The sequence below is a fragment of the Chenopodium quinoa genome, unplaced genomic scaffold (assembly GCF_001683475.1).
Source record: "Chenopodium quinoa cultivar QQ74 unplaced genomic scaffold, ASM168347v1, whole genome shotgun sequence".
Lineage (NCBI taxonomy): Eukaryota > Viridiplantae > Streptophyta > Magnoliopsida > Caryophyllales > Amaranthaceae > Chenopodium > Chenopodium quinoa.
In genome coordinates, this window is record NW_018743919.1 from 420,735 (window position 1) to 447,611 (window position 26,877).

General features: G+C 36.8%; 2 protein-coding genes across 3 annotated transcripts; both read right to left on the reverse strand.

Moving 5' to 3' along the window:
• Positions 1-12,296: 12,296 nt before the first annotated feature.
• Positions 12,297-16,654, reverse strand: LOC110687224 (nitric oxide synthase-interacting protein-like). Its single transcript, XM_021863841.1, has 2 exons — positions 15,783-16,654; positions 12,297-13,234 (listed from the first exon to the last, which is right to left on the reverse strand). Exons 1-2 carry the CDS (start codon positions 16,019-16,021, stop codon positions 12,559-12,561), a joined length of 915 nt encoding a protein of 304 aa, XP_021719533.1. The 5' UTR covers positions 16,022-16,654; the 3' UTR covers positions 12,297-12,558.
• A 5,035-nt stretch (positions 16,655-21,689) lies between these two features.
• On the reverse strand, positions 21,690-23,222 carry LOC110687226 (phosphopantothenoylcysteine decarboxylase subunit VHS3-like). Of its 2 annotated transcripts, none has more exons than XM_021863844.1 (2): positions 23,135-23,222; positions 21,690-22,193 (listed from the first exon to the last, which is right to left on the reverse strand). In XM_021863844.1, the coding sequence occupies exons 1-2, from the start codon at positions 23,137-23,139 to the stop codon at positions 21,836-21,838; spliced, it is 363 nt and encodes a 120-aa protein (XP_021719536.1). In that variant the 5' UTR covers positions 23,140-23,222; the 3' UTR covers positions 21,690-21,835. The 2 variants fall into 2 exon arrangements, with proteins under 2 accessions (XP_021719536.1, XP_021719537.1); XM_021863845.1 differs by lacking the exon at positions 23,135-23,222 and adding an exon at positions 22,309-22,597.
• Positions 23,223-26,877: the final 3,655 nt, after the last annotated feature.

A 26,877-nucleotide genomic window follows, 5' to 3' on the forward strand; every position in this document is an offset into this window, starting at 1 on the left:
GTCCGCCTGAATATGACGAACAGGTTTCCTATTTCCTGTAGGATAACGGAATTTTGTGAAATCAAGGGCAGGTGGCTCCCGCTTCCTAGATTTAGGATGAGGAGTCGTCTCTCGCCCTTGAACTGGCTTCCTCTTCAGTGAAGTGGAGGGTTTCTTGGCCGACTGCTCCTTGACTGGAGCAGGCGGCTTCTTGTTGATCAACTCTTGAATCTCTCCCTTGAAGTCCCTCATGAAGGTCATGAGTTCGTTCCTTGTGATGGGAGCAGACCCATCAGTCGGCTGTTGTCGAACAGGCGGTGCGCCTGCTGGCTCGCTTCCTATTTGAAGATGCTCCCGTTCCCTCCTTTCGGTATGACGGGTACGTCGGGCCCTTAGGGTCCCGTCTGAAGCTGTATGAGCTTCAGCTTCGAATTCACTTTCGGTATCATGGTCCGACTGAACTTGAGGGTCGTCTAGGGGACGCCTCTCTTCAGGAGTCGGTACAGACTTGGATGCCATCTCAGAAGTACTCTCCCCACAGACGGCGCCAAATGTTTCGGGGTTTTCTGATGTCCTGCGGGAGAGTTACAATTCCGAGACTGGAACCGGACGCCTGTACCTGCAAAATAACGGAGACTCCTGTGAGCTCCGCCTCCAACGGTCAAGTTAGTACCTGATTAAGGAGTAATTAATGCGGAAATTAAAGTGATTTGGTCTCTCTAGGTGAGAGTGTTTAATGTAGGTAATCTGCTTTGTTAGCGAGATCAGCCGGTTATTACGGTGTGTAATTAATGTGTTTTTTCCGTAATGTTTCTGTTCTCTTTTTTTGTAATCCCCCTTAATGAGGATTAAGGGAGGTATTTATAACCTTGGGAAACGTGCCCATCCTAGGTTTAGGTAAACCTAGGGCCGATTGGGCTTCCCTCGGAAGTTGGGTCTGGGTGGCCGGTTTCTCCATTAGGCATGGAGTATGCCACATGTCTTGACATAACAGGTCCAAGGTGGACGAATAAGCGCGTGCCACGTGGGAAGCCCTGGCTGTTCCAACTGGGGGACACTTGGCAGGACCTGATTGGTCCACGTGGCGCATTCCGATTGGTGGGAGCAAAATCCCCTAATCAAGACGCTAGCATAATTATCATACAATCTTCTTCAAAAATACTTTGAATAATTGACAATTTATATGGAAATTTTATGAGATGTTTGTAATGCTCATTATTCATAAAAAAAATATACTTCCTTCGTTTTTTTTAGTTGACACCGTTTGACTTTTACACTATTTACAAACTACACTTTGATTAGCTTTTGTGATTTATAACTACGATAAAACATAGTCAAGTGGGATCTTATTTGAATTGTCTCAATGTATGTTTCATTAATATCCACTTTTTATAATTTTACAATGTCAAGAATTAGATATATTAATCGTGAAAATAGAATGGTGTCAACTAAATAAAAATGGAGGTAGTATATAATTACAAATCTTACTATAAATATTGTACATCTAATAAAGTATCCTTAAATGATTAAAATTAACCAGAATAATATAAAAGTCATCCCAATATACATAAAAGTTACCCCATGATCTCATACGGAGAAAGGCCCCGTCTATGATATTTTTATCAAAGACGAAGTTGAGTAGTATGGAGTTTAGTCGTATTCAAGGGAGTTTGGGTGATTTTAATGGATTGGCGGTTGATAGTGTGGGGCGGTTAGGTGGCTTGGCTTTTATTTGGCGTAAGGATTGGAAGCTCTCTCTATCCACCACATGGATTTTTGGGTTGAAGAGGGGCCAAGCTCTAATTCTTGGCGTGTTACGGGATTTTATGGTTGGCCGGAGGTGCAAAATAGACATCATTCTTGGAGTTTGTTTGTTGAGTTATCGACTCAATCTCAAGGTGCATGGGTGTGTTTGGGGGATTTTAATAAAATATTGAGTGATGCTGATAAAAATGGAGGGGTGGATAGAGCTATGTGGCAGATGACAAACTTCCGAGAAGCTGTTGATTTATGTGGTTTTCGTGATATTCCTTTTGAGGGATATGACTTTACATATGATAATGGGAGGGGGGGATTGAGAATGTGCAATGTAGGCTGGACCGAGCCCTTGCCATTGATGATTGGATGACAAGCTATCCTAATGCTAAGCTCATTCATATAGACCGAGAGTGGTCGAATCATAGTCCCATTAAATTAGTGTTGGAGGGTAATTCGAGTGCGCTGGAGCGCAAGGAGAAATTATTTCGTTTTGAGCAGTTATGGGTGGGGCATGAAGAATGTGAAGATGTTATTCTTGATGCTTGGTGCTTAGGGGAAAATGTTGTGCAAAAAATTCAAGCTTGTGGGGAGAGTCTCAAATCATGGGGGGAGCAAAATATTGGGAAGCTCTTCAAGGAGCTTCGGAAGAAGCGCGAAAAACTTAAGAAGCTTAACCGTGGGGGTCTCTCTGCTGCCCAGCTCGACAGAAGGCGTCGCCTTGTTCGAGAGATTGAGGGTCTGGTTAGGCAGGAAGAGGTTTTTTGGCGCCAACGGTCTCGAATTTTTGTTGATAATTTAGAGTGTTGAAGTGGAGTGCCCGCTCTACTGATTTCTCGCGCTCGCGCTAGCGAGGCGCGAACCGCGATTTAACCGCGCCAAAACCGCGTTGAGTTTCTGGAAATCTGGCAAAACTTTGGAGGAGCGCCCGCTCCTCCTGGTGGCGCGCTCGCGCCACTATTAGGAGCGGCACGCGTCTAAGTCGCGACAAAATCGCGCCAAGTTTCTGGAAAATCAAAAGTTTGGGAAGATCAGGGGTGGCGCGCCCGCGCCCCTTGGTGGAGCGCCCGCGCCAGAGGGTGGCACGCCCGCCCTGCACCTCCTCGCTCGCGCCCGCGCTTCTTTCCGTTTTAGCGGTTTTTGCGTCGATTGAGTCTATGATTATAAGACTTGTTTTCCGAACAGAAAATATACAGAATATTATTCTCTCTAACTTACCCCAAGAATTCTCCATAATTTCTCTCAATTTTCTTGCAAACTATTGTGAGAAATACTCTTGATTTTTAGCCTTCTTTGTGAATTATTCATCTTTATTTCGATTCTTTGTGCTAAGTTCGAAAGGGCTGTCAATTGTATCTCAAAGAGAATTTCCGGAATAACCCAAGCCCGTGTGGGGGAAATTAATCTCTTTAGGAAAGTATTCATACGCCTTTGACAGTGTATCAAGGTTGTAGTCTCAAGGGACATCGGAATTCTCATGTTCATGCATTGTTTATACGGCTTGGAGTTAAGGCAAGTTAGATTATTTTCACATTAGTGTTTACTTAGAAATTTTCTGTAATTTCTTAGTTATTAATACTTGATTGAAATACATTGGTTTGTATTTGATATTTACAATTATTTTGTAATAATTTATTTTAGGTTTTGTTTCCACACGAATTTAAGTGTTTTCTAGTTTGAATTCACTGAAAACCTAACAATTTTATGGCTTGAGGCGGGGGATCGGAACACGTCTTTTTTCCATGGTCGTGCGTCAGGGAGAAGGAGCAAGAATTCTATTAGACACCTTATTGATGATTCGGGGCAGAAATGTGTGGGGAGTGAGAATGTTGGCAAGGTTACAATGGAGTACTTCGCGGGGCTGTTCACGTCTGGTGGTGTGGATAGGCTAGAGGATGCTCTTTGTGGGGTGGAAAGTCGGGTTACTCCTGCTATGAATGCTATTCTTGGGGCAGAGTATAAAGGAGAGGAAGTTTGAGTCGCGCTAAGCCAAATGCGTCCAATTAAAGCCCCGAGACCCGATCGTATGTGCCCACTTTTTTCCAAACTTATTGGCATATTGTGGGTCCCGCTATTTGTAATTTAGTGTTGAGTATTTTGCGGGGTGGTCAGTTTCCGGCTAGCATGAATAAAACTTTCATTGTTCTTATTCCCAAGAAAAAAAATGCGGAGAGAATGATAGATTTTCGTTCCATTAGTTTATGCAATGTGGTCAATAAGCTTGTATCGAAAGTCCTTGCTAATAGATTAAAATTGTTTCTTGATGAGGTGATTTCGATTAATCAAAGTGCTTTTACTCCCGGTCGATTTATTATGGACAATGTGTTGGTTGCTTTTGAGATGTTCCATCATATGAAGTCTTCGCAAGCCCGTAAGGGGAATTTGGCTGTGAAGTTAGACATGGGGAAGGCTTATGATAGGGTTAAGTGGGATTTTCTTGAAGCAATTTTGAGGCGTATGAATTTTCATGATGGTTGGAGCGATAGGGTGATGGAATGTGTTAGGTCCGTAAGTTTCTCGGTGCTTATCAATGGGACCCAAACATGGAATTTTCTCCTACCCGTGGCTTGAGGCGGGGGGATCCAATCTCCCCGTACCTATTCATTCTTGTGGCAGAATCGTTTTCGGGGCTGTTAAGGAGAGCGATGGAAAATGAGGTAATTCATGGCATCCGAGTGTGTAGTGCTACTCCTTCTATTACGCATCTTTTATTTTCCAATGACTGTGTGATCTTTGCAAGGGCTTCGGTGAAGAGGCTAATGCTATCAAAAATCTATTGCATATTTATGAACGAGCTTCTGGTCGATTAGTGAATTTTGATAAGACCACGGTCTCCTTTAGTAAGGGGGTGATTGCTAGTAGGAGCTTTGAGGTGAGTACGGCTTTGGGTGTTAGGGAGGTGGATGTCCATGATCGTTATTTAGGGATTCCAACGGCGGTGGGGAGATCGAAGAGAGTGTTGACTAGGGGTGTGTGTAGAAATAACCATAATTAGTTCCTTAATTAAAGGGACTAAATATTGACCAATTTATTCTGCAAATATTTAGGCTGTATTTTTGGTAGTAGTTGCTGTAACCTTGGTAGTAGTTGCCTAATTTACAGGATACTTCTGTGTATAAATATTTGTACTATCACCAGCAATAAACACACAGAAAATTGCAAACACAATTCTGCTTAATTCTCTATATGGTATCAGAGCCGTAAGGTTCGGATCTTCGGGAAACCGAAACCTAAATTAGCCTCATCATATACCGGAGACTTACCTTGAAATGGGGGAACCACCGGAAAACAACAACAACAACCAACTGATTTCTATGGAACAGATGGAACAAATGTTCCAAATGTTCCAGAAATTAAACAAAAACCCAATAAACACTGAATCAGGGACATCACAAACTGTGCGTGTTGCTGAAAAATTGAATTTTACGAATTACACCAAATGGTGTAAATTGATGCAAATTGCAATTAGTGGCCGGGGAAGGCTCAATCACATCACTGCCAACCCCGTACCACCAGATGATCCGGAGTACGCACAGTGGGCACAAAGGGACTCATTGGTTCTGTCCTGGATCATCGAAAACATCGATGGAGATCTAGTGAACCAATTCCTAGATTATAAACATGCTCGAGATCTGTGGAAGGGCATTGAAACCCTACTCAGTAGTGGGAGGGACGAATTACAGACCTTTGATCTGAACACAAAGGCTGCATCTTTGAAGCAGGGAAGCGAAAACCTAGAGGTGTATTTCAGTAAACTGAATACCCTCTGGAAAGAAATTGATAGGAGAATGCCAAACCCAATGAAGTGCTCAGAAGATATTACCCTCTTTAATTCATTTATACAGAGGCAGAGATTATACCAATTTTTGGCTGGTGTTAACGACTCACTGGACAAAGAGAAGAGGGACTTACTGAATCAGGACCCTCTTCCATCAATTGACGTAGCATACGCATTCATTAGACGGGAAATTGCCCGTCGCGGGATAATGACCGGCGTTTCATCACCGGGACAAAATCCTTCAGAAATTGGAAGTGGGCTCGTTGCTAATCGCCGGTCGGAATCTTCATTCCGGCGAGAAGACAAATCCCACCTAAAGTGTACCCATTGTGGAGGAACGAAACACACCAAAAAGGGGTGCTTCGAAATTATCGGGTATCCGGAATGGTGGGAGGAATACACAAAGAAGAAGGCCGCCACCAAGGTCGGCGTGAACCAGACCGGCGGCAGGGCACATCTTGCCGTGAAATCGAGCCCAAACCCCAGTAGATCTGACAATGATGGTGGCGGAAAAAACTCAGGCAAGGAAGGTTGCGCAGAGAAGATCGCAAGCATGGAGGAAGCAGAAAGTACCACCGAGAATTATGGTGGTCAGGAAGGTAGAGAGCAGAAAATGGAAAGAGGGATTGAAAATGGGAAGGATGAGGCAAGGACGGTAGAAGACCTAACCCACAAAAAACCCACCCCCTCTCACCCTCTAACCGTCTCTCTTAAAACCCCAAGCCCACTAAATAAATTTAGCCCAATAAAACAAAAAATAGGAGCCCAAGTTGAAAATACTCAGCCCCCTAGCTTAAACCAAAAATCTTTTGGCCTCGTTTGTCATAGACCTATCCCGTGGATTTTTGATTGTGGAGCTACTGACACTATGACGTGTGACCCATTAGATATTAAAGCCACTCAAACCACCCATCGTAACCAAATTCAAACAGCAAACGGGGAATATATTCCTGTTTCCCAGGCTGGGACTGTTGATGTTACCTCGGACATTCATTTAAATAATTGTCTTTTAATTCCCAGTCTCACTCATAAGCTTTTATCTGTGAGTCAGATGACTAAAGAGCTTAATTGTACAGTCTTAATAATGGATTCTGGTTGTATTGTGCAGGATGCTCTAACAGGACGGATCATTGGGCGTGGTACTGAACGAGGGGGTTTGTACTATGTGGATGAGGTGGCTCAACAGGGTAACGCTTTGCTTGCTCATGGATCACCGGAAAACCAACTTTGGATGTGGCATCGTCGGCTAGGTCACCCCTCTCTTGGTTACCTTAAACGTTTATTTCCCTCATTTAAAAATATTGATGTAGCATTGACCTGTGAAGCATGTGTTTTAGCTAAGAGTCATAAACATACTTATCATCCTAGTTTAAGTCATGCCTCTGAACCTTTTGCTTTGATTCATTCCGATGTATGGGGCCCAGCGCCTGAATTTGCGTTCCATAACTATTCTTATTTTGTTTTATTTGTGGATGATTGTACTCGTATGAGTTGGGTTTATTTCTTAAAACATAAATCTGAAGTGTTTGATGTCTTTGTTAAATTTTATCATATGATATGCACTCAGTTTCATGCTCACCCACAAATTTTACGATCGGACAATGGGGGGGAATATATAACCTTAGATATGGAACAATTCATTATTGACCATGGTCTGATTCACCAAACCACGTGTCCAGACACTCCCCAACAAAATGGGATTGCTGAACGGAAAAATCGAACCCTTCTTGAAATAACCAGAGCTATCATGTTAGAATCCCATGTCCCGGTCTATTTTTGGCCAGAAGCCATTGCTACATCCACCTATCTCACAAACCGACTTCCCAGTAAACCACTTGACTACAAAACACCTCTCGACACCTTATCCTCTCATGTCACCATCCCATCAGTCCATTCTTTACCTCCACGAGTCTTTGGGTGCGTTGTCTATGTTCATTTACCAAAACGGGCTCGAAATAAGCTCGAACCTAGGGCAGTTAAATGTGTCTTTATTGGGTATGGGGTTCATCAAAAAGGGTACCGTTGTTACGATCCAATTTAAAAAAGGGTCTACACCACCTTAGACTGTGAGTTCTTTGAACAAACTTACTATTACACCCCGCTAAGTCCTCAGGGGGAGAATTTGAGTGATGACCTTAGCTGGCTGACATATCCAGAAATGGTGGACCCAGATCCTACAACACAAGTAGGCAATACCACCGATGCTACCCCAGAAGCAGTAGTCTCACTTCCTCTTCGATCTCCACCAAATCCGCCAAATGAGCATCCATCTGAAGAGGTACCATCTGAAAGCTCTCCTGTTTCCTATAATATGCCTGAAATTAATCCTGTCTCCAATGAAAGTGAACAAAACAGGTATGAGTTACCTCCTAGAAGTACGAGAGGAGTTCCACCAAGGAGATATGATCCTGAATATGAGGACCAACGGTCGAGATACCCAATCGAAAGAATCAGCACTGAAAATCTATCCAGCACAGCCATAGCTTTCAATGCCTCTTTATACTCCGCAGACATTCCAAAGAATGTGGAGGAAGCTGTCAAGAATGAAAAATGGAAGCAGGCTATGGAAGAAGAGTATCAGGCCCTACAGAAAAACAAGACTTGGGAGAAATGCATCTTACCAAAGGGGAAGAAGAAGGTGGGATGTAGATGGGTATTCTCCATCAAATACAGAGCAGATGGAACTATTGAGAGATACAAAGCACGGCTGGTTGCTAAGGGATACACTCAGACATATGGAATAGACTACTTAGAAACTTTCTCTCCTGTGGCCAAAATTGACACGATACGAGTTCTGGTTTCTGTAGCTGCAAACAAGGAATGGCCTTTGTACCAGTTTGATGTAAAAAATGCCTTCCTTCATGGAAGCATTGACGAGGAGGTGTATATGGAAGTACCTCCTGGATATTCTCATGATTTTAGAGATGGGGAAGGATGCAGATTGAGGAAGGCTCTCTACGGACTAAAACAGTCTCCTAAGGCGTGGTTCGGAAGATTCACAAAAGCTATGAAGAAGTTTGGATATAGGCAAAGTAATTCCGATCATACTTTATTCCTGAAGAAAGAAAAAGAGAAAATCACCTGTTTAATCATCTATGTAGATGACATGATTATTACAGGAAATGATGAGGAGGAGATTGCAGACTTAAAGGGAAAATTATTTCAGGAATTTGAGATGAAAGATTTGGGCAATCTCAAATACTTTCTTGGCATAGAGGTCTTGAGATCAAAGCAAGGGATCTTCATTCACCAGAGGAAATATATTCTTGACCTTCTGGCAGAAACAGGAATGCTTGGTTGCAAACCAGCTGAAACACCGATTGTGGCAAATCATGGCCTTCAAATTCTTGAAGGTGCAAAATTGACTAATAAGGAGGAGTATCAAAAGATTGTGGGGAAACTTATTTACTTAGCTCACACAAGACCAGACATAGCCTATGCAGTAGGGGTAGTGAGCAGATTCATGCATCTTCCACAAGTACAACACATGACAGCAGTAATGAGGATTTTGAGGTACCTAAAGGGTACAAGTAGTACTGGGATTTACTTTGACAAGAATGATCACCTAGATCTAATTGCGTACACGGACGCAGATTGGGCAGGAGATCGTGATGGTAGAAAATCCACCTCTGGATACTTCACCCTAGTAGGAGGTAATTTGGTCACCTGGAGAAGTAAGAAGCAGAAAGTAGTGGCTTTGTCAAGTGCAGAGGCAGAATTCAGAGGTATTGCAAAAGGGATAACTGAAATCTTATGGATCCGGAAACTTATGAGTGAAATTGGTTTTCCACAAAAAACAGCATGCAAACTCTTTTGTGATAACAAAGCAGCAATAAGTATCTCAGAAAATCCAGTTCAACACGACAGAACGAAGCATGTTGAGATAGACAGACACTTCATAAAAGACAAACTGGAAGATAAGATAATTAAACTTCCATTTGTGAGATCAAGAGATCAGTTAGCTGATATCCTGACAAAAGCTGTCAACAGTGAAGCATTCGATGAGACATTACGCAAGTTAGGCATTGGAGCACCAAATGCCCAACTTGAGGGGGAGTGTAGAAATAACCATAATTAGTTCCTTAATTAAAGGGACTAAATATTGACCAATTTATTCTGCAAATATTTAGGCTGTATTTTTTGTAGTAGTTGCTGTAACCTTGGTAGTAGTTGCCTAATTTACAGGATACTTCTGTGTATAAATATTTGTACTATCACCAGCAATAAACACACAGAAAATTGCAAACACAATTCTGCTTAATTCTCTATAGTGTGAAGGAGAAATTATGGAAAAAATTACAAGGGTGGAAGGGCATGAGTCTTTCTAAAGCGGGTAGGGAAACTTTGATAAAGGCAGTGGCCCAATCTATTCCTACCTACGTGATGAGCGTTTTAAGACTCCCTTCTTCTTTTTGTGATGAGGTTCGATCCCTTATTTCGCACTTTTGGTGGGGGCAAAAGCAAGGAGAGAAGAAAATCCATTAGTTAGCTTGGAGAAAAATCTGTCGCCCCAAGGTGGAAGGTGGGCTTGGTTTTCGTGATATGAAAATGTTTAATTGGGCACTCTTAGGGAAGCAAACGTGATGGTTGATTAATAACTCGGGTTCTCTCGTCTTTAGAGTCTTAAAGGCTCGTTATTTTCCAGATTGTGCGTTTCTTGAGGCTAGATTGGGATCAAATCCTAGCTATGCATGGCGTGGGATTTGGGAAGCGCGGTAGATTGCGGAGAAGGGAATGTGCTAGCGAATTGGAAATGGTAGACGAGTGAGTGTGTGGAAGGATAAGTGGATTCCTGGGACCCAAACTCATAGGGTCATTTCATCGTGTCCGTAAGGGTGTGATGATCTTAGGGTGAGTGATTTGATTGCGGATGATGGTAGTGGCTGGAAGGTGGACCGAATTAAAGAGTTGTTTCTTCCCTTTGAGTGTGATAGAATTCTCTCTATACCCTTGAGCTCTCGGCTTCGTGATGATTGTGTGTTTTGGGACCTTGAAACGGATGGAAACTACTCTGTTAGATCAGCTTATAAGCTGATTTTTGGGGAGAATTTTGGTACTGCTAATAGCTCAAGTAATCAGGAAATGCGCAAGATATGGAATATGGTGTGGGGCGTAAATGTGTTGCCTCGAACCAAAGTATTCTTTTGGAGGTCGTGCCATGAGGCTTTGCTAACTAACAAGGGCTTGAATGTGCGTGAGAACGGCGTGGAGAAAGTTTGCAACCTTTGTGGGGAGGAAGAGGAGAGCGTGACTCATGCTGTACTTGAATGTTCAAGGGCTAGAAGCATTTAGGAAGTGAGTGGTTATGCGTGGGTGGTGGATGGAAAATGGCGGTGCTTCTTGGACTGGGTTCAGCTTGTCTTCAAAGATTTAGATGATAAAAATCGAAGGTGGGTTATGGTTCTTTGCTGGGCTATTTGGGGTGCTAGAAATAAGGGATTGTTCGAAGAGGATTGGGATGAACCGAGGGATGTATGGAATTATGTGCAGAAGATTATGAGGGAGCTTGATTCGGCGAAGATGGAGGCAAATCCGAGAAGCAATGATAGGAGTCAAGCATGCTGGTCTCCTCCTACTGGTAATCGAATTAAATTAAATGTGGATGCGGGGCTTTTAGGTGCAGCGGGTCTTGGGGTGAGGTGGTGATTAATGCACTCAATCGAAGTGAAAAAGGCAACAGCCCGTTTCACTTGACTCTTGAAGATATTTCTATAGTGGTTGGTAGTTTTTCTTCTTTGTCTTGGTCTTGGATTAGAAGGGGTGGCAATAAGGTGGCTCATGAGCTTGCTCATGCTCCTCCTTGGGTGCTTGGTAGGAAAGTATGGCATAACCACTTTCCCTCTTCTATATGTAATCTGGTTCACTCTGATATTAATATAAGTATCTAAGTCCTGGGTTGGGAACTTCTTTCAAAAAAAATAAAAAAATTATCCACTACGTGTCTACGTATGTTTCTATTAAAAAAAAAAAAATCTATGTTTTATTGATAAAATTTTGACAAGAAGAAAAAAGTTTTCATTAATGAAAGATAGTCAAACGTCACTTACAAACAATTCCTATGAAAATTAGAATTCTAACACAAGTGCAAATCACCTTAGAACTAGATACATCGCAGATTCGATCAACGATCGCCTTAATAAAAAACTTCATCCGAAGCAATACAATGTGTGAGTTAGCACTAATTCGGCTTGAGATCCACTGATGATTAGTTGTTTGAGTGAAATCAAAAAAACCCTTCACTCCATGATCCTCATATAAATTGTTCTTATAGCTTGAGTTAGTTCATGTAAATTACATACTACGCAACGGAAATACAACTTAGCAACTAACACATATTTTGGCTTAGTTTTAAGTTAGCACAGCTTACAATCGTTGGGGAAAAGAAAAGAAAACGAAACAGAAATTAGCACTTGCTGTAATTAATACTTCTATTTGAGGTAACTAGGAAGAAATTTAAAATTCAAAGGTAGTGATCAATCTGATCATTACAGGCATTCTGCTTCCCAAATTTGACTATAACTCAAAAGCTAATCTATTCAGCGTTATCTTTGTGTTGATGTTGAAGGTTAAATTTGTTTTCTGTTGCCTAAGTTTCATTGTGCAACACAAGGGGGCAAGGCTGCAGGGGCAAAGCTAGACTTGATTCTTATCTTATAATGTGGGGCACTGGGGGAGTTGGGTCTCTATAATGCTTCACCCCTGGCATAACGATTAACGACTATACCCCCGAATTATCGAGAGTTTCATAACTTCGTACGTAATACACTAAAAACACAATTACACAATGCTCCCTGTCATCCTGTGCAAGGAAACTACGGTGGGAGAAAAAAAAATTCTTTCCAGAATTTCTTGCCTTCAAAGTATATATGAAAACAATACATACTCCGTATATGACTTGCCACATAACATTAAAAGATTACAAGAAAAACAATAAGATCTTAATACAATTACAAAAGCTCAGAAAAAAAAACATCGCTATACGGCCATTCAGAAACTGCAGTTGAAAGGCATTGTTTCCTGCAACTACATACATGTAAAATCCGAACTTAAACCTTCTGGGCAGGCCTTACTAGCCCTAAACCTGAACCGCTTCCCAAATGTTTGAAATCTTTTGCTTCCAAATTCTCATCATGACCAGAAAATCCCGTACCTCCCTTCTTCAAATTTACTAGATTCTTCTCTTTACATGGCTTATTGCAAACTAGACAAACCTTGTCAACAACCATAAACTTATCTGCGCATTTCTTGCAGAATACATGACCGCAAGAGCTAAGAGCCACAAGTGACATTGCATTGGTCATTGTAACCTTGCAGCTTGGACAAATATGTTTTTTGTCATAAGCTGTTGATTTGTAGTCCTCACCCTTTTCTTCTGTGAAATATACGGGGAAAAGGGATTTCAGCTTTAGCTTCTCGTTTCCCTCTGGACAAGTTGTGCTAGTGGAAGGAGCCTCTACTTTAGCAGCTGCTTCTGGAGTAGCAGAAGGAAGCCAGAAAGCTTTCATGGTTCTCAAGGCTTCCTCTTCAAAAGAAGTAGCCTTTACACTATTTGCACCATGGAAACCATTCTTATCACGAGAATAATTTTTATCACTGTGATGGGGCACTGCCCCGTGATTTTGCTGATCAAATGCCTCAAGTTCCCGGGCCTTTTGAAGCATCAATTTCTCCTCTTGCTCTCCTACCTCTTGCTTCTTCTGCGCAGCATGTGCAGCTAACTTTCTGCGATGTTAGTTGATGAAATCAACATATTTAATATTGTAGTTGATAGAGAGAAAAAAGACGGATGTGTTCAAGAACCGTTCTTATGAAACTAGAAGTTCCTTCAGAACATTCAAAATATAAGGTCAATACTCAATAGCTGAAATTCATTATCCATAGAAAAGAGGGCTAAACCTTAGCAAAAAGCATAAAAGAACCACCTACAACATCTCCTAGCAATTGCGCATACAAGAGATAAAGTTGATAGTCTATCTGCCAGGGATATATATGATCAAGTGACTGATGTCAAGGAGATACATAATCAGAGCATGTCAAGGAAATATAAGAAGTGCAAGAAACAAGGTTCATGTCCGTATGATTATGGCTGACTGAAAATAGAAACAAAGTGATGAGCTTAAAAGATCAACCTGGATCCAAGGGGGATACTGTAAAATCAAATGTAAAAGTCAAAATGGAGCTCAAGCTTGTAAAATCAATGACATGTTTGACCAAATGAGTATTATTTCCATATCTTTCACAAGAAATATAGCTACCTTGAAAAAATACCCTAGCATTCAGGACATAATCACATCCTGTTTCCACCTTCTTTACAAGAGAAACAAGAGGCTCATGCTCTGATTCAATAAAGTAAGGGAAGCATCTGTGAATCCAATAGAACAAATTCTAACTAGCAAGATGAAAAATAACAGACAAGCTAATAGAAGCTGTGGTGTATGTCCTAAACACTATTTTAATTGCCTATTTCAGCTGAATGTACTAACCACAATTTTCAATGTCTATAGTTAAATAAAGGAGTCATATTTTAAGCACAGCAGTGCAGGTCTTTGATAGGAGTTCTTATCAAACACCATTCTAAGTGCAGTAGTCTAGCTTTCGCCTCTCACTGTAATAACAACATTATAATTGTTGGGCTTTAAATGCCTCTATCACAAACTTTCTTACAACCACCAAGAATTCAACTCTTTAAGGGCCAACCAACATTGTGATGACCAGTTTAACTACCCAGTGGGAATGAATAGTAACATATTGGGAGCCAAACAAATGCCCACAGATAAGAGAAATTTCAAACATTTTATTTTTTTTTGACATTAGACTGTAGAGAGCACTAAGGATTGAAATGATCAAGGCTTGCTTCTAATCACACCGACTTAGAATGATGCATTTGGCGCATCTCAAACATCAGTCTACCCATCACTACGCTATCTTAAATGCAAAGTTACCCCAACCCAGGGGCATAAATTAATCAAAAAAATACCACTTAAAGTGTTCACATAGTTTACTTTCAATAATATATAAATATATATATTATTTATATAGATAAATCCTCTCCCTTAAAGAGTATTTTGTCAATTGAAAAGTAATCCTTCTAACTTTTACCCTTTCCCCTTGATCAGAGTGATCTTCTCTTTCACCTTTTTTCTTAATCCAAGTTTTTCTAACTATCACCCTTTTTTCATAATCAGAGTAATTCCGCTATAATAGTTATCATTTATAGCAGAATCACTCAGCGATGATACTAGAGCGAGCAGACTAATGTGGCAATCACAAACCATCCTCAATCAAGAATGGTCTTCACATAGGTGCCAAAAGCTTCCATGATGGATGAGTTAAAATATGGCACCGGTGTAAAAATAAAATAATATATCACATCCATAAACATGAAGGTTCATATAGTTGACCCCATCTCTATGGGAATACGGCAATGGCAAAGAAGAAAAAGAGAATTTTCATAACACACCTCATCATCTCATAATTCCTTCATTCTATAATTAACTTTCAGGATTTTCAATTAGCTGGTATGATCATTGATATATTTGACTATGTATCAGTAATAATAATGAAAATTGATATCTTGCAAATACACATGGAGATGAATCTAACAAAAGTTCACATGACTATGCTTTTTCTTATGTATTGATGAGCAAATTTGGTCAAAAATCACATACTTTCACCACATAATCAATATGAGGCAATTAATATCTAATAGAGGAAATACATCGAAAATTTTAAACTTCAGCCTTGCCTAGACCCTAAAACTGAATATCACAGTCTCAAATCCAAAACTTACGGAACAAAAAATGCAGTCTATAGAAACTAACTGCATCCCACATAACTGAATGATCAATATATCAACACAACTTTAATCAAGTCCATCCCATCTAGGAGTAGAATGTACTGTGAGAGTCAATAGTCGAATGTAGAATTTCCAAAATTACAATCCAGATTAACTACACCGAGTTACAAATACCATAATCACCAATGGAGGACAAGTACAGCATTAGTACCCTCAGCCACAAACGCCACGCCACTATCCGCCAACAAAGTAAGCCCTAATTTCATCAAGTTAAACATTCTAATGTATAACACAATAAACTCCACCTTTGCAACACTCAATCCAGATACTCAAATCAACAATACACTACTAAACTATATCAAACTTAAAAATTACATCATTATACTGTACAAAACCACAAATTAGCACAGAAATTACAAAATAACAATCAATTAAAACGAGAAAAAAAAAAAAAAAGGAAAATTCAGAAATTACCTTTGAATATCCTTCTTCTGGGAAAGCAAGCATTCGAGGATACACTCTTTGCAAAATACATGACCTTTAGGGCAGCACAAAGGTTCAATAACAAGCTTCAAGCAGAGACAACAAGCGTCGAAAGGTTTAATGGAGTCTTTCCCTAATCTCTCTTTCTGGGTACCATACCCTAGCTTACGCTTCTCATCGTAGGTGAAAAACGCGAGATCGTTGTTGTTCTTCGAGTGTCTTTGAGGCATCTTTCAGCTTCGATTTCGGAGAAAACCCTAATTATTGCTTAGAATTGCAAGGTTTGATTGGAGAGAGATCGAAAGAAGGAGGGAATTGGATTTGGGGAAATCGGATTTGGAACCCTAGAACTTGTAAAGATGAGAGAGAGTGTGTGTGATGAGAATGAGGGAAATCTTCGTCCTGTTTTTCACCGTCATAAAAAAAAAAAGGGGAGTGTTAAATGTCGCCCTTATTTTACATACTAATGGCCACAATTTGTCTTGAATGGACCACTATGCTCTTCCCTTTTCAATCTCAAATTGTACGAGTAACATTTTTTTCAATACCCATATCAGTTTTTTGCGGAATTTTTTTTCAGAAATTCTACTAACCAGACAAAACAACATTCATCATCACCATAATTATATAAAAAATTCTCCACATGCTCCATGATTCATAAACTGGGTATCGATAAAAACAGGAGAAATTAGAGGAAGTAGACACCAAAGTCAAGAAATCTAACAGATTTTCTTTGACATTAATATCCAATAAAACCTTCAATTATTGTAATTCAATGATTATATCTCCCCCCAACCGCTAACCCCACCGCCATCACCATCTCTTCACCAGCCACCACCACAAACACCACCACCCGCCACGCCCACCACTCCCATTAATGGCTTTAAGAGTTTAGTTTTTTTTTTTTTTTTTTTAAAAAAAAAAAAATAGAGGAACGCCCAAATATATTGTAACCAGTAGGTGGAAACGCCTGAATATTTCGTTCCCATCTACAGGTTATGAAATCATTAGGCGTTTCCAACAAAACGCTTACAAATTTCGTAACCTTCAGTTGGGAACGAAAAATTCAGGCGTTTCCACCTGCGAGGTACGACATTTTGAGGTGTTTTCCGACCACCTTCTTTCTCTATGCTTCCTTGTCGCCGATTTGTTTAACTCCGAACTCGCCGTTTCCTGCTACCCCATTAAAGATCTCTGTGAAGAATAGGTAATTTTAATCCTAATTAAATTATTTTTTTACTTTTTGTTAATTAAAGATTTCTGTAGAATTACATTTTTGCATAGTATATGAAAAAATCAGCAATTTATTTTTTAGCACATATCAATCACATGTATTGGACCGATTGTGTGATCGATTTTAGGATTTGCAATGTATTGTGATTATCAATAGTACACTTAGGCTGTGTTTGAGAATCCATATTTTGTTTCAAATGAAGGTGCTTCAATGGATGAGAGTGAAAAGGAGATGGCCAAAATGGTATGTTTAAGTCAATGTGGGCGTTAGTATGTAAAATAGGAGCGACATTTAGCGTTTCACTAAAATAGAGGTGTTTTGAAAATATAATACTGCGGGTGAGAAAAAATTCCAAGCAATCGGAATACGAACTGAAATCGGAATCGTTTAGGAATTGGTGGGTCTTAAATCAGAATCATATCCAGTGTTTTTATTTCGGGTAATAAATTAAGCAACTGGTTTTAATTTTAATTATTAATTTTTTTAGATTCGAAATCAAATGGATATCAATTACCCAACATATATTAAACTAAATATATTTTAAAAATTATTATTAATATCTAACATAAATAAAAGTATACATAAATAAAATAGCTTAATGCATATATACATAAAAGTATTAAACACTATAAAAAATAGATCCAAAATAACTGGGTATCCGGAACTGATACCAGGTGGTTCCAATTCCTTAAGACCCGGTTAAATAGCTTAATGAAATTCGTTTCCAATCTTAAAAACACTCTTGCGGTCTTGCCAACATCTTAGCCTTTAAAACTTATCTTTTAAAAAAATATATTAAATGAGCAAAAAAATACCACACTCGTGTGTATATGAAAGGAGTTGCAAATTTGATCTAATGTTATCCTACAACTTAATATATTTTAAAATATTTGTAATAGATGTGTTTGAAAATAATCCTTAACTTAGGACGGACCAAAAAAAAAAGTGTTGGCTTTGGTATAAAAATAATAACCAAGCCCACAATTGTTTGACATAATTTTAAAGTGAAGATTTTGGAAACCAGATTATATTTTGTGTAATTATATCTATTTCAATTTACTTTACATGTCAATTTTGGGATGTCCTAATTTACTTACACTACTTTTCTACTATTTGAGGTGTCCAAAATTACTTGCACCATTTTTCTTGCACTATGTTTTCACATGCATAAAATTTTGTGTAAATAATCATGTAACAGAAGAATTATCCGTTTTTATAATCAGGGAAATATTCAAGACCCGTTTTATTCATGTGGGATAAACCCGTTTAACAAACTTTCATAAAATGAAGGATTTAATTTCCCAATTTAGCCCAATGTTTTGACAAAAAGTTGGTTGAATGCCATTTGGGCTTAGGCCACTTGATGGGTTCCATTAGAAATAAGCTTCCAACACATAATTGATAGCTACAAATCTACAATATCATCTCTATATTGTCATTTTATTGATACATAAATACATACTTGTAGCTATTACGAATAGATGTGAACAATATGTTAGCTATAAAAATAGATAATAAATTATGTATGAGTGTTTGATAAAATATTTATTGACTAGTTGTTGCCTATAAATATATATATATCCAACACCTACCTTCAATCTTCAAAACCACTAATAATATTAATTTTTCACAAAATCTACTTCAACCACCAAACACTACTCCCGCCACTATATTGGCAAACACTCAAAATTTTCTATTAAATAATAATTTGACCCAGTCAAATCACTAAAAACTAATGTCGAACATGCCCATATAGCTACGACATAAAACAATCCACTTTATGAAAAATCAAGTATACCATACCTTGTGGACCATGCTACTAGTAATCCCCCCCCCCCCCCAAAAAAAAACAACAACAACAAAACACTAAGTGTGTTCCAAGTTTGAAGCCACCATGAAATTGACGTCATTTGAATCGTCCAAATTGTCCTATGCCTTGATATTTGATGACATGCAAGATGCAATGGATAATATTGCATAATGTTACATCAATATTAGTCGTATCATATATCCCTCTCATGGTTGGAAATACATACCATCTCCATTAATGTCAAAATATGGGCCCTTTTGCTTTAATGATTTTGGAGGTCTTACTCAAGATTTTCGTTGTAGATGAGTGTTTATGTATGTAGCCCCAAGTTTTATGCCTATAGAACGAAAGGTACATACTTGTAAGGTGTGGTTGGAGTTTTATGTGTTTGTGATTAAAGTTCTCATTTTGCCTTTCTACATTAGTTCGTACATATGATTGTGTGACTTTCATCCGTTCCATAGCTATCATAAGCTAGTAGTAGATTCAATTCTTCACACTTCTATCCCATCTCGGATTCAATAAAAGCATAAGTCAAGTTTGCAATTCATTTATCTTATTGTTCAATACATATAAGTTAGGGTTTCAGACATTGAAAAGATCTAATAACAACCCTATATAATTTACAGTTTCTTACTTTTAACATGTATATTCTCCATCTGAATCTAACATTAACAACTTGTGCAAGAAGGAGAATCATCGACCCATACTCTTCTACGGTTCTACCAATTAATAAACAATATGGACGTAAACAATCAATGAGCAATCCAATACGGCAATACCTTCCTCTACAAACAATAATGTTCCAAGACAAACTTTAATTTACAAACGGACTAACATGAATTGAATAAAATTAAAACTATGGAGTAACTAAATTAATTATTCCAACAAAAAGATATAAATCACCCTAATAAAAGCATCTTGAGAAGCTAGCAAAACACCCATAAATCAAGTTGCACTACTTTGGTAAACTGAAAGTACATGGTCGGCATGTGAATATGTTGGGAACCCAAGTTTTTATAACAATCCCATGCTCATAATTTCATAGGACAACCAATTATTTTTATGCCAATCTTTCATTTCATTAATAATCGTATATCTTACTCTAAATTTTATACTGTATTTGTCTTTGATTTCTTGCTCTTAATACGTTTCGCAAACAAAAAACACATAAAATCTAGTGTTAATGTCGCCGAAACGTTCGATATTTTAATAAAGATTATCATTTTGAATCAAAACTTGTCGGAGCTAATTCATCATTTTACTCGTTTTTTGCGAAACTTATTACTTTAACATGGCTTCAAAGTAAAGTAAACTGTTGAAACAAAGTGTGTTTTAGGTGTGAATTTTGTGAAAAATCACAAAGTCCCACATTGATGGAAAATGAGAGTCTTGCTCTCTTTATATAGAAGTGTGTAGTATACTTGGGTGTGGCCCAAGGGCTACTCATGTTTTATGGAGAGGGGAGACTTACCTATCAAGCCAACCTAACACGTGCATCAAGTTGGGTTGGGCTGGGTTGGGTTGGGCTGGGTTGGGTCGGGTATTCTCAATAACACTGTTCTTATCATTTTTGTTCCCGTAAGTTTCGTTTATAACATAAACTAGAAGGATTAGGCTTTATCTGTCAAGGATTAATTGGGGTTTATTAGAAAATTTCAAATAATATAGTTGGACCTTAAATCATAAGATTTTTATTTATCTAGGCTATTATTGGAGTAGTATTATTTAGCGGATAAAGATAAAAGAGTAACCTAAATATTAATAGTGATGTTATCGAACCAAACATAACCTAAATGTCACTGGACGTGTCAAATAAAATATAGAGCCTAATATCCGATTTCTTGCATGACGCGTCGTTTAAATAATAACTTAGTTCCTTATTAAGTGATTTATGGGACTGGCAAAGTGAAAGTTGCTGCTTTCGTACACTGATTGATCAGCAACATGAAGCAAGTACATTGAATTTTCCTTAGCCATATATTGGAATGTGGACTTTTTTATCCCACGTAAATCAAATTTAAGTAGTTGAAACTAAATTCCTGGCTTATTAAAAAGAACGTGAAATTGTTAACAAAAAGCATACACATAAACTCAAGTGGAGAAAAATTGATTTAGTTCACCATAATTCATTATACATTACGTAAGATTAACTAAAGAATTGAACTCCAAAATCAAGTAGTAATATTATAATTTCTTACCGACAATCATTCACTTTTAAGATGACGACTATACTTAAGCATATACTTGTAAGTATATATAATGTAATATACAAAATGATATGATTATATTGGGTTTGGACCACTAGATTAGCTAGTTAATTTAAGTTCAAAGCACCTTTGGATTTTCAATATTTTTGTCGTGTTATTTAAATTTTATGGAGAATTCCATCTTTTAAATACTGTATGTGTCTTAAAAGACCTTTTGCTATTCCAATCAAGAGAAAACCTTTAAAATACTGGTAATAAATTAACACGCTTGATGAACAATCAAACAACACAGCAGAATAGAATGATATAGCTAGCGTCATTACCAAATCAATGATCATAAGTATCTGACCATTAGTACTACATATAAATCCGAATAATTATTAGGCCCTCAAGTTTTAATCTTCTCTTTGTAATGAAAGACCCACCACACGTCCCTTTTCTTGGAGGGATGGGTCTTAGACAAAATAATCCATCTTCAATTATTAGTTTATTTTAATTAATTAATTTATGTGGTTTAGTTGATAGTTAACAAATAATTTTAATTTAATCGATTGTAATAAAAAATAGCTGATAATTGATCAAGTTCATCAAAATAAAGAACCATTCAAAAAAAAAAAAAAAAAAAAAAAAAGAAAGAAACAGGGGAAATTAAAACAAGAACATTACAAAAGAGGGATATTCAACTATATTGACCAATAGTGAAAGTAAGTAGATTATTGTAGACAAGAAAATAACACATTACATATATAATTCTCACCTAACTCAACTCTATACACTTTTATTTTTCATTTTACCGCGGATGTGACACTGAATATGACCATGGAACAACTTGATTTTCTTCATCATCTTCATGTTCATCACCATCGTTATCACTATGATCACCATCTTCAAACCCGTCATCCCCATCGTCGTCGTCATCATCATCGTTGTCGTCCTCCTCTTCATCATCATCATTATCGTCCTCATCAAGATCCTCATCGGCCACTACACGGCCGTCACCCATGTTTATATCTCTAGCATTATTATTATGGTGCCGTGCATCATTTTTCGCACCGAGACATGTTGGACAAACGGAGATAGTAGGTCCAAACTTGGGGCCGGACCCCGACCATAGTGTAGGAGATTGACAAATATGGCAAAGAAGAGTCCTACAATGTTTAGAAACAAGAAAATTAGCACTGTGAACTTTGGAATCACATTCATAGCATAAATTTGCTTGATCTGACTCACAAAATATTGTAGCAATATTGCTACATAACTCACATTTTCTCTTCACCCTCATTTTTTTTTTTAACAATTTAATTTCTCCAAACAAGGAATAGCAATGATTTCTCTGTATTTATAGAAGGCTTTTTTAAGGTGGAAAAAGTATGGTTTTGGCAAGTTGAAGTTTGTTTATGTAAATAAATTGCCTGGCTAAGTTCGTGGTGGGATTTTGAAGATTTGATGTAAGATATTTTTATATATTATTTCTACTATTGCTTATTCTAGTGACAACTAGGAGAAGTTGTGGCTATTGTCATTTCCTTTTAATGTAAATAAATATAAACCATATGATATGATTCTTCAGGTGGATTCAAAGGGTATCCCATGGAATTATTTTAGTACTTATTCCACTATATTTCTCTCATTTGATTAATTAATACTTCGTCTGTTTCACTAAAATTGCCCTATATATCAAAAATAACTATACGATTAAGTTCGCATCATTGTCTTAATTATACTCCCCCCATTTTTAAATACTTGCTCCATTTCTCCATGTGCGGAGTTTTAGGAGTTTGGAGACAATAATAAAATATGAAGGTAGTGGGGTAGGTGGAAGAATAAAAAATTATAAAAAGCAAAAGTATTTGAGAGAATTGGAGGAGAGAGAGTATGAAATTAATGAATTATAATTTATGTTGGGTCCACTAGTTGAGAAAAATGAATTAAGTATTGTAAAAGCTTTCCAAATAAGGAAATGAAACAAGTATTTAAAAGGGACTGAAAATATAAAATGGAACAAGTATTTAAAAACGGAGAGAGTGTAAATTTTTAATTCATGTGCAATTACGTAAAAACAAAAAATAAAATAAAAATAATAAATAACCTCATATCCTTTTAAATAAACCAACTCTTAACGAAATGTTGTATGGAGATGGGACAATTGTCAAGGAATAGAAGCCACAGAGGAAGTATTAGTTTATTATGGAGGGTGAACATATATTATTGCTCTACTTTCTTGAATGGGTAGGATGTTGGAACTTCTACATGTGGAACTAATTATACTAAAAGTACAAATTAAAGTTTGATTAGAAGTCTAATTAATTGTTTTATCTATCAATAAGGACAAACCACCTTATGTAAATATCCATAAATGTAAAATACATAAGTTAATGAATTATGCATATAATAGGACTATGGGTCCTTTTCATGCCTTGCACTAAACTCCAATCGATCTATTATTTGGAAATGACTAATGAGAGATGAGCTTATAACTCAAGATTTCGTTACGTAGTCTTCATTACTTCAATACATATTTGAAAAAAAAAAAAAAAAAACAACTTTACTAAAAATATATAATAATGATTAATTGCAAGCTAATCGAATTTTAACCTTCCATGGAATCAAGTATTAGGATATTATCTGATGAAGTTTAAACTATGTTTGCTTGTTTAGTTTTGCCGATGTATTCCTTACAACTAATAAACGAAATTTTCAAGATTATTATAATACATTCCTTTCTTGTTAGTTGTTACAACTTACAGCTCATAAACAAAAGTTGTGCATATTTATGATCGTGAATCTTTCTTATTCAAAATGTTTTCATCCATATATAACATAAAGTTTTTGCTATATAAAATAGAAATATATTACGTATTAAAAAATATGATTAAGCTAGAAGTGGTTTGTAACTCAAAAGGTTGATACAAAATGTTTGATGGTATATTGGTATGAAATGAAGCCGTGTTGTTTTCAGTTCAATTTTATTTAATTCTATTTTGCCCGATTAAGTTAAGGTGCATGCTTACTCTCTACAATCATTCTAGTATTGAAGTATTGATTATGTATTGAAATTAGAATGTCCACTCATCACCCTTAAGCTATCTCAATCATCTTTTTCCACTTTAATGGTCTTTGTTTTTAAGCGAGAATGTAAACACAAGAAAAAGGAAAAAGTAATGGATAGATTGAAAAGATTTCATAAACTATTAAGCTTGTGAACATGTAGAATGCCAATTTGCCTTATTTCAAAAAAAAAAAAAAAAAAAAAAAAAAAAAAAAAAAAAAAAGAATTCCAATTTGCCAGGGCTCTATATACCATTTGTCCAATTTATTTGGCGAAATTATTAAACGGACTAGCCCAAGGAAAGGAGTTGGATCAATTAACATATGGCTTCTACAAGTGTAATAGAATATGTCCATTAATTTTTTTTTGGGCAAGCCCAGAATAATGTATCCGCTAGGATGTGTTATATTAATTTGAGTTTCAATATGAACTTATTAGATTTTATTAAAGCTTTAATTGTAATTAGATTTGAGTAGCCCTTCGCCTCTTGTCAACCCTTATCACAACTTATTTTTCATGGTCTTATTTTAACTAAATATATTTTAATAAAATAATTGAATATATGGTGAGTAAAACAAGCCCTTAGTCTTTTACTCTGGCTTACGTTGGGTCATGTCCACTTATAGTGATGAACCAATGTTTTTGCCGGGAATGTTAGGCTCTACTTCGTATTTCGTACGTTTATCTTATTTTGACTAAAATATCTAAATCTACTTATTTTATTTTGTTTGAACTAGTATTATTTTATCTAGATTTATAGAACATTAGTAGAACTTTGTGATGGTAAGATATAATTGACTCAATTTTTTATACTTATTTTATTGAGCTTAATTATTATGAACTTGTTTTGTTTGCAATGTATATATTTTTGAAATAAAATAAAAAGTTAAAATAAGATGAAGTAAATAGACTCCTAGGTATAGATTGCCCAATATTACCAATGGACGTCTTATTGAGTTACTACTTACAAGTAAAGTTTCTTTATTTGCATATTTTTATCTCTTAACATTTCATATGCATGCACAAAAGAAAATAAAATAAAATAAAATAAAACTCCACATGTTTTCAAATGAATAGGCAAAATAAGGGTTGTGAAATCATTTTAGTGGGACAAAGAGAGTGTACTTCATGTATGGTATTTTGTATTAATCCGTATTAAGAGACAAAGTTACTAATATAAAAGAAATGTTAAAAGACAAAATTAAATTCAATGCATTAGGTCTAAGGCTCTTAGGTGTTAACTCAACATCTTTTAATACGTAGTATACTGTATATATAGATCTATTGAACTACTAGGTGATATCATGTGTCGATTGTCATAGTATATTATACAGTTGATGTACTTTTTTTCTTCTTCTTCTTTTTTTTTTTTTTTTTTTTTTTTTGTGTGTGTGTTTGTTTGTTTTTGACAATAGCAAAACATTAAACACATAGTTGAATATAATTGGAGACAATGTAGCTTCTTTTTGACAACGTAATGCATGTAATGAAAAGTAATTAGTAGTGTCAAGCTAAGTGTGTATATCCATAGATTTCTTCAAATGTTATTTGATAAATAAACAATAAAGTTGCATAAATTAGTTGATAATTGCTTGCTTTTAAAGTGAAAAGTTGTGAGTTCAAATCTAAATTGGCACATTTATTTTATTTGATGTAAAAATATTGTTTAATAAGTTAAATCAAATACTAATTGTGTTTCAAATAAATAAATAAATAAATAAATAAAAATACTAGTTGTGTTCCTGCCCTTTTTTAACCCAACTTGTTTGTCATCTCTATCAAGACGCACCACTCATAGGACCAAAACCAACCGTTTTTAGGAGAAAGAGTTGTATTTGAAATTACTTTTCATAAGGCTATAATAGAAAGATAATGACCGGATAAGATTCTAGCAAATAAACATATGTTGCACATGGGGGTTGCATTGGTTTATCCACCAATTCCTAATAAAAGCATCAACATAAAACCAAAGAAATATTAGGCTCACGGTCGTTTAAATGTTTCAATCACTTATATCGTAGGAAGAACAAAACACCATGTTATTATCATATTGTGAAAGGTATCACGTGTTATAATTCCAGAAAAGCGCCTAAGTTGTCGAATACGGTCAAACTTTTCTAAAAATTAAACACATATCGATGATCAAGTCTTTCTTTAAATGCCCATCCATCCCTAAGAAGCAATGATGAAAAAGAAATGCCGAAGAAGTAGGCTACATTGCAATTTCCTACGTTCCCATCCAAAGAACATAAATACGCAGGCTCAAAAGGAAACTGCAATATTAATGCCTATAAAAATACTTTCTATATAAGAAACACACTAAAGTGCAACTTCGAGGAAAGCAACCTTAACAAAATAACACCAAACTCCAAAAAACATCTCTTTTAACTTTACTTATTCCAACTGCCAATCTGTAACTTCGTTGGCATAATCTATTTCGTCCAATTCCTTATGTAATTTCCACTATTTTTTTGTTTCCTACATACACTACCTATATATATATATATATATATACACAAACTCACCATATATTTTTATTCAACCAACAACATACATATTATTTTCAACATATACAAAGTAACATACATTATTTGTTATGGCATCGAAACAAAGCATTAGTAACGGGGTTGTGTTCGAGGATTTCTTACCATCGATGGTGGAGAACCTCGGCGAGGAAGGGTTCATGGAGGAGCTATGCAACGGGTTTCAACTACTAATGGATGAACAAAAGGGGGTGATAACGTTTGAGAGCTTAAAGCGAAATTTGTCGGTTTTAGGGTTGA